At 49.0% G+C, this 15,158-nt stretch overlaps 2 protein-coding genes across 3 annotated transcripts in view; one reads left to right on the forward strand and one right to left on the reverse strand.

The window, feature by feature from the left end:
* The window catches only part of Cyfip2 (cytoplasmic FMR1 interacting protein 2), a 102,738-nt gene that overhangs the window by 50,524 nt on the left and 37,056 nt on the right, over window positions 1-15,158 (forward strand). For both annotated transcript variants that reach the window (XM_013508777.1, XM_013508767.1), the window contains 2 exons: window positions 3,805-4,004; window positions 5,515-5,602. In XM_013508777.1, the coding sequence (XP_013364231.1) occupies window positions 3,805-4,004; window positions 5,515-5,602 (288 nt within the window). The remainder of the gene's footprint in view (window positions 1-3,804; window positions 4,005-5,514; window positions 5,603-15,158) is intronic.
* Fndc9 (fibronectin type III domain containing 9) lies at window positions 5,751-10,267 on the reverse strand. The gene is made up of 2 exons (XM_005376231.2): window positions 9,455-10,267; window positions 5,751-7,492 (listed from the first exon to the last, which is right to left on the reverse strand). Exons 1-2 carry the CDS (start codon window positions 9,607-9,609, stop codon window positions 6,826-6,828), a joined length of 822 nt encoding a protein of 273 aa, XP_005376288.1. The 5' UTR covers window positions 9,610-10,267; the 3' UTR covers window positions 5,751-6,825.

Below are 15,158 nucleotides of genomic sequence, written 5' to 3' on the forward strand. Positions count from 1 at the left end.
TATGTACCTAAGTTAATCTCTTCTTTAGATAATTGTACAACGGTCATGCAAGGTGTAAACATTCAGGAAATGGGATAAAGGATATGCGGGTTATGCTGTTTTAACAACTTTCCTGTAAGCTTACAGTTACTTAAAAATAAAGAATTATTTTTTTAAGTGAACAAAGCAGCAAAGAACTGGGACTTCAGAATTAGACCGACCTGAGGTCCCATCCTCGCCCTGCCATCTGCCAGCTGGGTGATCTTAGCAGGTACCTTAGCATTTCCAAGCCTGTTTCCTTGACTATACTATGGAGAAAGTATTAGAATGCATCTCATAGTATTGCTGGAAAGATACAATAGGGTAATATCTGGAAAGAATTTAGCCTACTATCTTGTATTTAATAACTAGTGGTTTATGAAAAAGGAAATTTGGGACTGGAATGCAGTGCTGTCAAGGACAATTTTCTGCACTGTTTCTTATGAGGACTTGCACCATCACCTGAGTCCTGGCTCACTGAGATCAAGAATTGCATGCATCCTTCTGGGAAATAATTCATCCACCTCTATTTCAAGAAGTACAGTTTTCCTTTGTGTGTGCCAAGACGTTGGCAGTGATTAGCACCAAGTAGTGGGAAATTGGTTTTTTTCCTTCTTCTTCTTTTGTTTACCTGTATCTTCTAGTTTTCCAACAGTGAGCATGTCTTACGGAAAAAAGAGATTAGTGCATGTCCTGTGTATCTGTCTGTCCGTGTGTGCCTCTTCCCACCTCTGGAAGGCACTGAATGTTCTGTTAGCTGGGAACAAAATCAAAACAAGCAGTGAAAACCCTTGTTTATGAAGGGAGGCAGCAGCCCACTCAGAACAACCCTTACCTGGAGGCCCCAGGGAGCTCCTCTATGAGGGTCAAGCTGACCCCTTCCTGCCTTGTCTGAAAAGCTCCCGTCTCCTTGCAAACCAAGTACTGTGCCCTTCCTACCCTTAAAACCTCCACTCTGAGGTAGGAAAACGACTGTTTTCGAGCTGGGAGAACCTGTAGACTTGGAAGAGAGTTGGTCACCCAGTTTTGCACAGCTGAGCAAATAAGAGTCTAGGTGACATCTGATGCAGCTGAACGTGGCAACCCGCAGCCAGTGTTTTGTTTAGGCTGCGTGGTATATTTGAAATTTTGAGCCAATGTACAACATTTGGAAGAATTGAAATAAAATTTCACAAGCTCTGACAGTGCCAGCCTGGTGTTCCCGGCTGGCAGCAATTGCCTGGAAATGACTACATGTTCCTTTAGATGGGCCGAGCTCACTTCAGCTATCTGCAAGCCCCGCAGGCCCGAGCAAGTCCCCCATTGCCGCACCTGAGCTTGAGGCTCCTCATTCTCTCATCCGTTTGAGGTTCCGCAGCTGGCCAGCACTTGGGCGTGGCTGACGCTCAGGTGTCCTAGTTCCTTCCACTCCCTCTCTGATGTTGCCTGTTTGCCTGTTCTAGTTTCCCATTTTGCTTCTCTGTGTTGTCCATCAGTAAACTGGCTCTACTGATGAAAGCTCAGATGCTCTCAGGAGGCACCTCAGCTGCTCCTGGGGTCTTTTCTCCTGTTTTCTGCGCCTGGGTACTCTCAGCCATGTGTCCAGCAAGCACATGGCTCTTGATTTAAAGCCAGCACAAACCCAAAAGGTGATGCTAAGCAGAGTTTAGATTACCTGCTAGGCCACCTGATCCCACATTAGCAGAGTTGAGAACCCTGCTCAGCTCCTCAGCTCCCTCCTAAATGCGGAGAAGCGCTTGTGAAACTTAAAGTCACGCATCCGTAGGCCAGAAGTTGTTCCCCAGTTTCTTATTTCTGATTATCCCCCCCAAATAGGACGCCGCCATGTGCCAGGTGACTCTGATGTGTAGGAATAAAGCCATTCACAGTTGCCAGTTTATTATTTATCTGCTTATTGCCCTTTCTAAGCAAATAGGAACACGGGCACAGTGCTGCCAGCCAGGCCCCAAGAGATCAAAGCAGAAAGCTGATTCTGTGTTTCTATCCTTCATTGCTTCATGGTACACAGGGGCTAGGGATTTACTCCTCTGGCTGCTGCTATGGAATGGAAATCTAGATTTTTACTGTCTTTGGAAAATGTAGGATTTGCCAACCCTAGCCCATTCTGACGTGGCAGCCATCAGAGGAGTATCAGAGGGGCAGGTTCACCTCTGTCAGCCGAGGACAGCCTGCCCCAGGGCTCCATCCGCACCGCAGCTTGTCTCCCTCCCGTGGCCTGTCTGGCCGCTGTGGCCTCTGGTTGCTAGCTTTCTGCAGAGTCTGCAGCCTAAATTGACAGCCAGAGTCAAATCTGAGTTCCAGAGTGGCGGAGCTCAGTCCCCCGGAGTGGACCGAGGAGCAGAGGCAGGGCCTGATGGGAGGGAGCTGAGTCCCTGCCTCCTGTGACAGCCTTACCTCACCACCAGAGCCGGCCCTCGACCCATCCCCCCGGGGCTGTCTGGTGCGAGCCGCACTGCGTTTATATCACAAACCAACAGCTGCCTTTTGAGAGACATTGACAGCGCTGTGTCGTTATTCAGGTACCTGTGTCACGGGGCCAGAATGCACGATTTGGAATCAGAAGGGCTGGGTTCACATTCCAGGCCCTGTTGTGTATTCCCTGTGTGATTTTGGGCAAGTTCCTTGACCTTACACACCTCAGTTTCTCCCCGACTCTATGAAATAGGGACAGTCACACCTGTCTCAAAAGATGTCTTAAAACAGTGTCAGTGTGGTCCCAAGTGCCACAGCATTAGGTCTGCCTTCTCTTTCTCTCACTCTCTCCTGGGCTTTAGTGCTTTTCAGTAGCAGTGGCTGAGGAGTTACAGGCCAAGAAGAAAGCAAAGCGAGCCTGAGGGACTTCCCTCTGCTTCTGTTTCCCAGCAAATGCAGGGTCCCCCATGCTCAGACATTCTCCCTGACCCATGCTCTGCCTGACGGGGATTCAAAGTGGCCCAGGCCTGCAACATCCATAGGTCCCTGGTCCTCAAGGCCCATTGCAGAGTTCCCGTCCAAGGCTTATAGCCTCACCTTTGCTGTCCCTTGTCTGATTGAGGGGCCTGCAGTCCAAAGCAGGAGACTTTCTGTTCCATTTCCTGTAAAAATTCTCATAGAAATTGTAGAGTGTGTAAAAATGTCTACTTTGGGACCCAGTTTCCTGGGTTTGAAGCCAAGTTACTTAATTTCGCAAAGCCTGCCTTTTTGTATGCACAAAGTAAAGACAGTAGCAATACTGACCTCACAGAGCTTTGATGAGAATTCAGTGCATGTGAATTAATTTGAAGCAGATGAAGTTACAAGTATGCAACAGCATTTGACCTAAAACAACAAACTCCATATGGCTCAGCCTAATAATAAGCACCAAAAAGGTGGTAGCTCTAATTATTGCTCTCCGCAAGACACAGAAATTGCCTCTGGTGACAGAGTCACAGCTTTCTTTTCTATTACTTGTGACACTGAGGGACAGGCTTTCCCCTCACCAGTGCAGAGACTGGAAAGCAAGCAGATGTGCTTTCTGCCCTAACGGTTGCAAACAGGATGTCTGCACGGTTGGTGGTCTCCTTCCAGGGGCCAGGCATGCAGCCTGCCCCACCCCACTGTTGTACCTAGCATAGCCGGGTGATTCCTTCTGCTTTTCAGAACAGGAGAAGACTGTCTGTGCCACTGTAGGAGGATCCCCGTCCTCAGGTACAAGGCCAAGATATTGTCTGAGGGGCTCTCAGCTGCCTGAAAGGAACCCACAAGATAAAGTGCACGCGGGTGGGCCTTACATGCAAGTCCTCAGCAGTCTCCATTTTCTGTCTATAGGAGCTTGAGTGGCTGCTGGAGATTAACCGGCTCACGCACCGGCTGCTCTGTAAGCACATGACGCTGGACAGCTTTGACGCCATGTTCCGGGAGGCCAATCACAATGTGTCGGCCCCCTACGGCCGCATCACCCTGCATGTCTTCTGGGAGCTGAACTTTGACTTCCTCCCCAACTACTGCTACAATGGGTCCACAAACCGGTGAGGGAGACCTTGTGCAGAGGGGCCCAGGGCTGGGTGAGGGGTCAGTGTTTCACCCAGAAATGTGACCGGCATCTCTTGGAGCCCTCCTTGGGAACAGGCTCTGTGCCTGAGGCAAGGATGTCGTGCAGAGCAGGAAAGCACTACCTTGCCTCTTGGACCCTATAGGCTAGAGGAGGCTCAGGTGATCAGGCAGTCACGGGACAAAAAGTACAGCAGCTGTAAGTAAGGGAGACGAAAGCCACCGCCTGGTCCAGTCCAGGAAGTGAAGCAGACCTCAAGGGAGGCTTCCTTCTTCAGGGAAGTAATGCTGGAGTTAAGATGCAAAGGAGGATTGGGAAGAAAGTTAAGTGGCAGGAGAACAAAATCCCAGCCAGCATTTCTGAAGAACTGAGAGGTTGGTGAGGTCATACCAACGCAGTGGGCAGTGGTGCCATGAAAGATCAAGCAGGGAGAGACCTTACACTACCCCGGAGGCCACATCAGAATCAAGCATTTTTGAACCCTGGAAGAGTTTGAGGAAGGGGAGTGCCATGATCTTACTGTACATCCATCAGGATGGCCGCCTGTCTGAACGTGTGTGTACAAAACAGGCTCATTCACAACAGAATGGAGCTGTCCTCCTGCAAGGAGCACACAGCCTGGGTCAGGCACTGAGACAAAAGACCTGTTCGTCCCTGTAGAGCTTCATAGCCCGATGCAAAAGAAACCGTACTCATAGTCTGTGCAAAGATGCATGTGTCTGCAGATCTCTCAGTACCTCAGGGGCTTGGCTCCGGGTACACCGAGCAAGACGGATTTCCACTTGTACAAAGATTTAAGACTTTTAGCACATTTTTGAGCAAGGAGCAGCAATCTCTGACCCAGTCCACAAAACTATAGACACATGGAGTTGCCACTTATTTGGGTAGAGCCTGTGAATGGGAAATGGATTTTTGGGTGATTGGAAAAAGAATATCAAGACTAGTATTTGGTGATACATGAAAATTATATGAAATGCATCATGTTTTATTGGAACTCAGCCAAGCTCATTGATTGACTGCTGCCTGCTGTGTGCTTTCACGCTCAGCTGTGGAGTGAAGTTCTTATAGCAGAGACTATCTGGTTTGCAAAACTGAAAACATTTGCCTTCTGCCCTTTTATAGGAAGAATTTACTGAACCCAGCTCCTGAAATCCAACTGGAGGTGGGGGACAGGCCCCTAGAAAAGGCCCTTTGCTGGCCCAGGGCACACTCACTTTGTTGCCCGGTGTCCTCTGAGCAGCCCCAAGCCCTGAGCTGAGGCTGGTCTGAGCTGCAGCTCTGCCCATCTGTGGGAAGGATGGGAGGGGGACAGTAGTTGAGTGGGAGGATGTCAGAAGAGTTCAGTGCCTTGGAGGCTACCGCCTGGGACAGTGCAGTTGTGCTGTGTGAAGCTTCCCTGGTTGAGGGGGACTCCTGCTGGCTTGTGTCCCATGCAGGGTCATAGTAGGACCCATGTAACTCCTTCCCCATCTCTTTTCTTTTCCTAGTTTTGTCCGAACTGCCATTCCTTTCACCCAAGAACCACAACGAGATAAACCTGCCAATGTCCAGCCTTATTATCTCTATGGCTCCAAGGTAAGTAGCCCTGCCTTGTCCTACCTGTGAGAGGGCTAGTGAGAAAGATTAAATAGGAAGGTGTTCCCAGAATCAGAAAAACTAGAAGGCATGGAGATTGCGAGGGAGCAGTGAGATCCAGGCATAAACAACGGCGAGTATACTACATGCATCTTTATTTGTTCTCAGCTGACAGGGACGGGGTGGACATGGACTGGGTGGGCGGATGCCGGGTGGAAACTGAGGCGGGCACTACAGTAAGACACATGGGGAACTAGGTCTGTGGGCCCTTTGTCTTGGCTCACCAGCTCCTCATTTCCTGATCAGTTCATCATGGTGTTGTTCAGTGATTCTGGGGTTTTGTGCTGCGCGATTCAGTTCTGACCACAGGGTTTGTGTGAGAGGACTAAAGGATGCCGCCCAGAGGGTGAAATATGTCCCCTAGCAAAAAAGAGGACAGCATTTGTCTTTCTGCTGGAATAAAAATAGCCGCATTTGACCCTGTTTTCAAAAAGTAAGCAGAGCTGGACTTAGGAGAGGAACTGACCGGACAAATACAATAACGTGAGAGAGGCTTTTCTCCTGTGGGTCGGTGGGTCTAGATAGGAAAGTGTGGTTAACCCAGATCAGCTCTTACCACTTGCTGACAGGAGTGATGTATGGCTATCTTTTAAAATACGTTTAAAATTTAAAAAGTGAGCCAACTTCAGGAGAAAGTGTTATTATCAATAACAATAAAGATGGCCCAGGATTTTTAAAAAATGAAAATGGGACATGAGGTGAAATGTGGTCGCCTACAGGTTGGAGAACACTCCAGTGTGAGGCTTCTCACGCTTTCCGAAGAATGACAGAAAGCAAATCGCAAAGAGACCATTCGATCCCTTATCCCAAATCTGTGGCCCACACATTTCCTTCCAGTATTGTGTGTGCTTTATTGAAGTCATGCAAACTTTTTCTTTCTATTCTATAATATACCCATGCTTGATTGAATGTTAGAATAACTCCTGCAGTTCTCAGTGGGGCCCCCCAGAGGGACACTGGTGAAGCGAAGCCATGCTTGTCCTGTGGCAGCCCTGGAGTGGGGATGCTTTCTAGTTTGAGAAGCTTTTCATCCGACACCAGGAATCCACAATAGCACTGACATTTGAGGGAGGAGAACTGGGTAGCCTGTACATTTTTACAGAAGACCTACGGTATGGGGGGCGGGGCTTTAGGGTACATAGTGGGGACTGTCATCTCCCTTCTCACTCCCTGCAATGAGGCAATATGGCAGGCTGTTGGCCACCCTCCCTGGGTAAGCTTGGTGCATCGCGCTGGTCTTCAGCTCCTGGGTCAGCCCCAGAGTCCTTGCGTGGTATCTCCACCAGGGGGAGCCCCTGCAGGTCTTCCTCTCTCTGACCGAAAGCTGGGGCCTCCTCTGGCCATCTCACCAACCCATTGGCTTCCTCCATGTGGCCAGCTCTGTATGACCATCGAGGCTCATGACAACGGATGCACCAGAACTGCAGGCAGATGAAGGCCAGGACAGCCGTGAAGCAGGCCAGCAGAATGGCCATCAGCACCCAGAGCGAGATCTGGGGGTCTACCAGGGAGCTTCCGGGCGCCAGGGGGCTCTTATCCAGCGTGTGGAACATGGTGCAGTAGTGCCTGTAGGGGAAGGCCGCCTTCTTGCAGCTGATGCAGAGGAAGTAGAGAGTGGAGGGAGCGAGGTGTTCCAGCGCCACAGAGCTGATGGTTCGAGGCACCTTCTCCTCGTGGTGGAAGCTGTAGCGAAGATAGCCAGAGAAGATGCTGTTCCAGTTGGGCCTGTACATAATATGGTAATAGTCCTCCAGGCAGGGCTCCGAGGACGACCAGGAGATGATGGCGCCCGTGTAGGAAACGTTCCCCACCTCGATGTTCATCCCGATTCTGAAACCAGAGTCACAGTGAAGAGTGACACCCCCTACTTGCGTATTTACCATCACAACCATCGCCGCCGTGTACTGAGTATCGGAATCAGGCACTGGTGGTGAACACCCACTTTGCAGTCAAAGAAATGGAGACACAGGGACGCATGACTTAGCGAGGCTGGAAAAGCAGGGGCAGAACAGAACTGCACATCGAGGCTTCAGCCCCTGTGACTCAGCCACATCCCACCCTGGCTCGGATGCTTTGATAGAACACAAAAGGAAAAATGGAAGGATGGAAGGATGAACAAGCAGATGGACGGAAGGAATAAGGGAGGGAGAGACCCGCAAGGGCCCACCTGCGTCATCCTGTGACCTCTTTCCTCTCAGGCATTTCTTTCTCCTGAAATTTCCCTTCCCAACCCCCCCGCCCCCATTCTGAGTGCTGTGGCTCAGGGATCTAGAATGTTCTGCCCACTGCACTTCTTTAGACGCCCAGGTACGTCATCCATGTCCATGAAGAACAGAGATGCACCTCCTCCCTTGTTGCCAACTGATTTTTCATTTCTTCCTGTGTTCTATTTATTTGTATTTTCACAGCCAAGGGTACCGGGAAAGTAGTTCCTTAGGTCAAGGTGATCAGTTCCTAATACGGTGGAACAACTACCCTTCAATATTCCTGGTACATGACTTTGAGTGATGGCAATAGCCACCCACGGCAGTGACTTTTTGCTGAGTCCAGGTCACACGGGATGCTTTACATGCGATAAGAAAAAATTTTTTCCTTCATTCTTCATCACACCACACAAGCTAGATACCCACTTTACAGATGAGCAACCTGAGGCTGTTCAGCTAATGTATAGAAAGATGACACAGAGCTGCCTAACCACTGCACTTCCAAATGCACAGCTGCTAGACTTAGTTCAATAACAATATTATTGCGGAACAAGACTAAGTCCTCATTGCAATTTTCCCAGACAAGTCATGCGAGGCTGCTTCAGGTTGCTTTGGTAAGAGACAGCCATCTTCAAGTTTCTTGGTTTCTCTTTAATTCTGTCTGAGAGGTAACAGTTCCCCTCCACTGGATATCCCCCCAAGTAAAATTCTAAAGAAAGCTGTAGGCAACCTGGGTGTGCTCTGGTAAACATCCTCACCCCTCCTCTTCCCCATGAAGCACAAGTTTCATTTTAGGTTGCAACGACATAGGCAAAAGCAGTCAGTCACAGATCCAAAAAGGATTTTAAGCCAAATTGATTTCTGTTACGACCAGGCTTTCTCCCCTCCTGCCTACGCCCAGCCTCCCATCTTACTGCCCACTTTCCTGGGAGAGTTGAGCTGCTGAAAGATACACAGCACTGAGGACATTTTCAGTCCTTATTTTTCTTCTCTGAAGATGGTAGTGAACTAACCTGACTGGGAAGGGAAAGGGTTCCTTTTAGTTGGCTGCAAATTTCTTGTTAAGAGATGGAAGATGGAGAGGGATGAGATGGTACGCTCGCATCTTTCCAGGGAAGGTTGTCCGGAAGGAGCCTGAGCATCTGTGATGGCCCCCTGGTCTCCTCGTACACGCTTCCCCTCCCCACACAGCCCGCAAACCCGCTTCCCACCACACAGACCGGAGCGTAATTCACTCCTTGTGACACACAGGGAATGACTGCATGAAACCGTGGCATCGGGAGCAATCAGGAATCCTATTCTCGTCACGCACACGCTTTTCCTCCCGCCTGCCTGTATCAGCAGCGGGCTGTTTTCACAGCCCGGGTTCCCTACAGCAGACATTTTTAAGAGTTCTCTTTCAGGGTGCTAGCCTCATTCTCGGCTTTCAGAGGCAAATCTGGGTCCTTTTTTTAGTTTGCTGCTTCTGCTCTATTTCTAAATTCTCCCTGTGTTCAGCTATTCGTTTACCATTGCCTGGCCCTTCTCCAAGCAGAGTGTGAGAGGAAAGCCATTTCCATTTTCAAGACGAGCCAGCTACATCTCTTACCTGACTCTCGCAGTGTATCTGGGTAGAGCTCTACCCTCCGAGGCAGAGTGGACCAAAGCTGAAAGAATGGTGGCTTCCTCCGCTCTGGGCTCTCCTTGATGTCTCACTCGCCACTGAGTAATCCCACCGTCGCCCCCAACGCTCACATTATTCATTTCTTCACATCAGCATCATTCACCATGGCAACCAACAGGCATCTACGCACGATGCTTTCAGGGACCAGCCTGGAAAGGCTTTTTCCCAGTGAGAGGAGCACTCATTCCTTGGGCCAAAAAAGCCTAAACTGTCCCCAGCAGAATGATCCTTAGGATGCTACTAATTTTTCCAGTGCACCCACATTTTTGCTCTAGTTGGCGAGTGATCATTTTATTGCCCCTTGTTGATCTTTTTTTGGACAGAGGTTTCAAAAGCAAAGATACCCTTCTTAGTTACTCCACAGCTGTTAATAAATTCATCCTCATCTTCTGTGACACCCAGCCCCACCTCCTACCTCCCCTGTGAATCTTCCTTATTTATTCTTTTCCGTGGTTGATCTAGTTTAGGTAGGCTATATGTTATCTTCCTCATTGAGACCCTCTTCTGTTCTGAATCCCACTTCTGGCCCCTTGGCCAGATGGAGGTGACAGGTAGAAGGCACAAGTGCTGTCTCTGCTCAGTCCTGAACCCTTAGCCGTGTTGCTCAGCTACTGTGGCACTCACAGTGGGTTGACTACCACCCCGCCTCCCTGTGCGTCTGTATCTGGAACCTCAGAGCGTGACCTTATTTAGAAATAGAATCTTTGTAGATGCACTTAGCTACGGATCTCAAGATGAAATCAGCCTGGATTTAAGGTAAGCCCTAAATCCTGTGAGTGGCATGTGTCAGAGAAAGGAGAGGAAGTCTTACACTCAGGGACACACAAGCAGAAGCAGTCACGTGAAGGCACTGGCAGAGATTTGAGTGGTGCTGGCATAGGCCCCGGAACACCAGAAGCCAACAAAGCCGGAAGAGGTGAGGAAGGATTCGCTCCTGGAGCCTTCAAAGAGTGTAGCCTCGTCAGCACCTTAGTTTTAGGCCTCAGTCTCTAGAATTGCAAGAAAAGAAATTTCTATCATTTGGGGATACCAAGTTTACAGTCGTTGGTCGCAGTGACCTTGGGAATCTAATACAGCACTCCTGCTAATGAGGCCAGGAAGAACCTCAGAGTTCTCGCACAGACATCTCGAGCGGCTGCTCCCCCATCAGTCAGCTGGAGTTGACACCCAAAGTGCAACCCTTCACCGTTCCTGGTTGGATGGCCCGTACTGCCCCTGTCCTTTCAAGACTCCGGCCTGCCCTTTTGCGTTTCTCCCGAGGTGTATCTGTCTGCTGAGATTCAGTCCTTTCCTGTTCCCTCAACCTCGCAAGATACATTGGCACCATTCTGTGAAGGAGACCACACAGCGTGCCTCAAATAGAAGATGGAGAGGAGCTCAGCTGGATTTAGACCAGAGCAGCTTTACACAAATTACGTATTTTTTTGTTGTTGTTTTGTTTTGTTTTTCTCCGGTACCAGGAACCGAACTCACAACCTTGCGCTTGCCAGGCAGGCGCTTTGCCGCTGAGCTAAATCCCCAGCCCCCAAATTACGTATTTTTAAAAGTCAGCTTTTTAATCTTTCTGTGGCCGGCTATCATATGCCTTGGGGAAGCGCGTGCGCGCATGCGCACACACGCACGTACGCCTATATACACAAGTGCGCTTCTATAATAGGGAAGCTGAAAAGTTAATCTCAGAGAAGAGACTGACATAGTGATTACCAGCCCCTGAGAATAGCGCTGGGGAGAGAAGGACAGAGAGAGGATGGCTGATGGGTACAGTGGTGCTGTTTAGTAGGGAGAGTAACTGCCGTCAGGCTGACGGGTTTTAAACAGTTAATTAGGGGCTGGGGATTTAGCTCAGCGGCAAAGCGCCTGCTTGGCAAGCGCAAGGTCGTGAGGTTGGTTCCCGGTACCGGAGAAAAACCAAAACACCATAAATAAATAAATGAATGAATGAATGAATGAATGAATCAGTTAATTATTTCAAAGAAGCTAGCAGAGAGGATCTTGAATGTCCCCAACACAAAGAATGCTGACATATGACTGAGGTGATGGAGAAGCCAGTTTTGCTGATCTGATCATTACGTATTGAATGCATATATTAAAATGCCACAGGGCTGGGGATTTAGCTCAGCGGCACAGCGCCTGCCGGTCAAGCACAAGGTCATGAGTTCAATTCCCAGTACCAGAAAAAAAACAAAAAAAAAACCTAAAAGGCCACAGTCTACCCCATAAATATGTATGATGACTATATGTGAGTTAAAACTAAAAATATAATTTTAAGAAGTCAGTTTCCTCCTTCTTGGTTCTTGGTCAAAGTATCCAAGCGAACCCATGTAGGTCTCCAAGGAAACCATGTCAGTGATAATCACAAAGCCAGGAAGAGCTCCCTGGTGAGTCGAGATGCTGCCCCGGCCAAGGTCTTTGGGAGGTGCGGAGATTCAGGGCGTCAGTGTTCTTGATCCAGGGGTTGCTCTGTGGCCTTCCCTGGCATTCAGTCTCCCCAGGGGCCTGCCTTAAATCTGCTGCCATGCATACAGCCTGTCTCTTCCCAAAGGGTAATGGCGGAGCCCTGCCGAGCATAAAAGCATCCTCTCTGCAGAAAGGCCAGGGCTGCAGTTTGCAGGTGTCTTTTGAAAAGGTTATTTTGAGGGGAATAAAGACACCAGAGTTAAAGGGCCTGAGGAGGGCTGAGGTAGAGCTCAATCCTTATTGCATAGGAAGTGGCAATTTATTTTTAATGTTCCTAGATGACATTTTTAACTATGAGATTTTTGAGGAATTAAGGGGCTCAGAGAATGTGGGGCCTGGCAGCCATTTTGTTTCACAGTCCCGAGACAAGAGGAGCCTTTCCTCAGGCCGCATAATGGATCAGTGGTAGAACTAGCAATAGGGTCCCTGACTCATCCTGCTCTCCAGGACTGTTACCACTTGCCAGGAGGACCCGCAGGAGCCAATGTGGCTGTTGGCAGATGAGATAAACTATCCTGTTCTTTCTCCCTCCCTGGCATGGCCCTCCCGCAGTACAGCTAGGTTGTAGCCCTGTCAGCTGCCGGGCCAACTCATCCCTATTGAGCTTGTACAGGAAGTAAGTAACTACCAGAGGAAGTCAGCCTTGAGCACGGTTCCTGCACCCTTCCTGGAGGTGGCAGTGAAGCTGTGATGTGAGGGTATGACTCCATCCTAGAGCTGGAATCACCAAGCCAGGTGCCAATCCTGGATATGTAGCCTTGAGCAAATTCCCACTTTCTTATGCCTTGGTTTACTTATCTGTAAAATGGAAATAGTAATACCTACCATATAGTGTTATTATAATAGTGAGATGAACCGTGTCTATACAGTACTGGTCTTAGAAACAGTAGCTGCTTATTAGGAAAAGTCAGAGCTTTTCTTTGAGGTGGTCATAGCTTCACCCTAAATGGTACTTCTCTGCTTTGTCCCCCTTAACCCAGCCTTATTGATTTAATTTTTTAACATACATGCTCATTGTATGTATTAAAGGACATAGAAAATTCAAACATGGCACTAAAACGTCTGTCGTACAACTCAGAAATAACCACTGTGCACATTTTGGTGCATTTTACGTGTTTTCTCATTTTACTCCCATGACAGTTTTTTGAGATATGCCAGAGGCCCTCAGTGCATAGGAGAAACTGCAGCTCACAGGGCCTGACTCCAGCACTGTTGTATATCTACAACCCAGACTGCAGCATAGCAGTGCTTTACACCTAGGCCCGAGCTCCGGCAACCACTTGGTCCCCTCCTGGGAAGCTCTCTTCCCTCTGCAATCGGTGTCCACAATAGCCTTGAAGTAATTGATTCTTGAGAGGTAGAGACAGGACTTCAGAGCATAATGGACTCCAGAATGATAGGAACGAATGGAACTTAGAGACCCTGCAGAGAACATGCAGCCACCTGTGCGCAGCGGGTAGAGCCCCAGAAAGCATGCACTCATTTGGAGAATACAGTCAGCAGGTATTTCCTGTTTGGAACATACTGTGCTCTGGAGTTCAAGTACAGCAGCCTATGAGTGCTGTCACTTAGTGCTGACGTTAGGGGAAAAAGAATCCTTTTAAATCACTTCCCAGTCATTTTTTGGCTTTTAGAAGGTGTTGATGGATTTTTTGGTTCAGCATGGTCATCACTGCTAAGTGATAACTGTACCTCACGGAGCCATAACTTCTCAGCCATCACTTCACCTCACAGAGACTCATGCTTGCTGCTCCTCAGTACTGACTCCAGTAGGACCAGTGCTTTGCTGCGGCAGCCAAGTACCTCTCAGCAGGGTGCACACCTGGCTGCCAGGTTCCCACTTAGGCCGACCAGGGGCCTCTCCACCAGCCCCAGGGACGACACTCCCAGTGGCACCTGCCCCTTCATGGCTACCCCCCCTCCCCTGTCTACACAGTACCACTCCTGGACTCCTCCACATTTCATACACACAGTCCAGTGGCTTCTGTTATAGTACATGTGGCAGAATATCGCCTTGCGTCTCAGATCAGCCCAATTACTCATTTCACTCGGACCTCCAGGTTCCGCCTCTGCTAAGTGGGGATGCCTGTCTCCCTTACGGAGTGTAATAGGCTGATGATGGTCTCCAAATGCAGCGGTCCTGGTCCTGGAACCTGTAAATGTAATGTTCTTTGAAAAAGTCTCTGCAGGTGCGATGAAGTGAAGAATCTTAAAATAGCAAAAAGACCTACGTGCCAGCACATATATTTTCTAAGAGAGAATTACACACACAGACAAGCACCGCGCATGTGCTAGCCGAGCACTGGCGCTCCAAGGACACACATAGAGGAGAAGATGTGACGATCAGAGCTATGTGGCCACAAGCCAGGGATGCTGGCAGCCACCAGTAGCTGAAAGAGGCAAAGACCAAATTCTCCCCTGAAACCCTCTGGAAGGAGCGTGACCGTGCCAACCATTGACTGGGGTCTGTGATACTGATCGATGGCTTCCAGAAGGACTATATAAGAGGTGTTTCAAGCCACCAGGTTTGCGGTCATTCACCACCATCTGGGGGGTCATGAAGGAATTACCATGGGAAAACACTCGCAGAGAAACATTCCATACTAGTGTATCTCCTATGGATGCAGAGGAAGAACTAGAGAAAAGCGATTGCATTGGTTTCCTCCGAAAATGTTAGCATCTAAGTATGATAGGGCGGATGTGACAGCTCTTCCTCTTGTCTTTTCCAAAGCACTTTACTCCTGGCTCAAGAAAGCAAGCATATTTTCTGAGATTCACAACCACTCCATGAGGTCTCTCTACCTGTGAGCTGAGAATACCAAGAAAAAACCCAGATGTTTGAGAACCAGCTCTACAGCTCACCCAGTATTGAGCACAGACAGGGAGACACTTGGGCAGTTTTACCCAAGCCGTAGCAATAGGTCTGAACCAAGAACAGCATCAGTCAGTCCTCCGAACCAGCTTCCCAACAAGGGTGGTGCTGCGGTGTTGTTCATTTACCCTGACTGCATTTACCTGTAGTGATTTTAGAGAGTTAAGCTGCAGCTCTCCAACCTGAATTAGAGGCTGTGTTTGTGTTTGTGGGCTGATGGCATTCGTTAGAGAAATTGTAATGAAAACAGGAAATTAGAAGCACTTTTAATTCCTCCTGGGAGTCCTGAAAACAGCAATC

Source organism: Chinchilla lanigera, unplaced genomic scaffold (genome assembly GCF_000276665.1).
Source record: "Chinchilla lanigera isolate Chin_1 unplaced genomic scaffold, ChiLan1.0 scaffold00007, whole genome shotgun sequence".
NCBI lineage: Eukaryota > Metazoa > Chordata > Mammalia > Rodentia > Chinchillidae > Chinchilla > Chinchilla lanigera.

What these genes read in the sequence shown, in the direction of transcription:
- Fndc9 (XM_005376231.2), bottom strand. Translation starts at nt 9,609, where the DNA reads ATGAATAATGTGAGCGTTGGGGGCGACGGTGGGATTACTCAGTGGCGA. An exon ending in AGATACACTGCGAGAGTCAG is followed by an intron (nt 7,493 to 9,454) that starts GTAAGAGATGTA and finishes CTCTGGTTTCAG; the next exon opens with AATCGGGATGAACATCGAGG.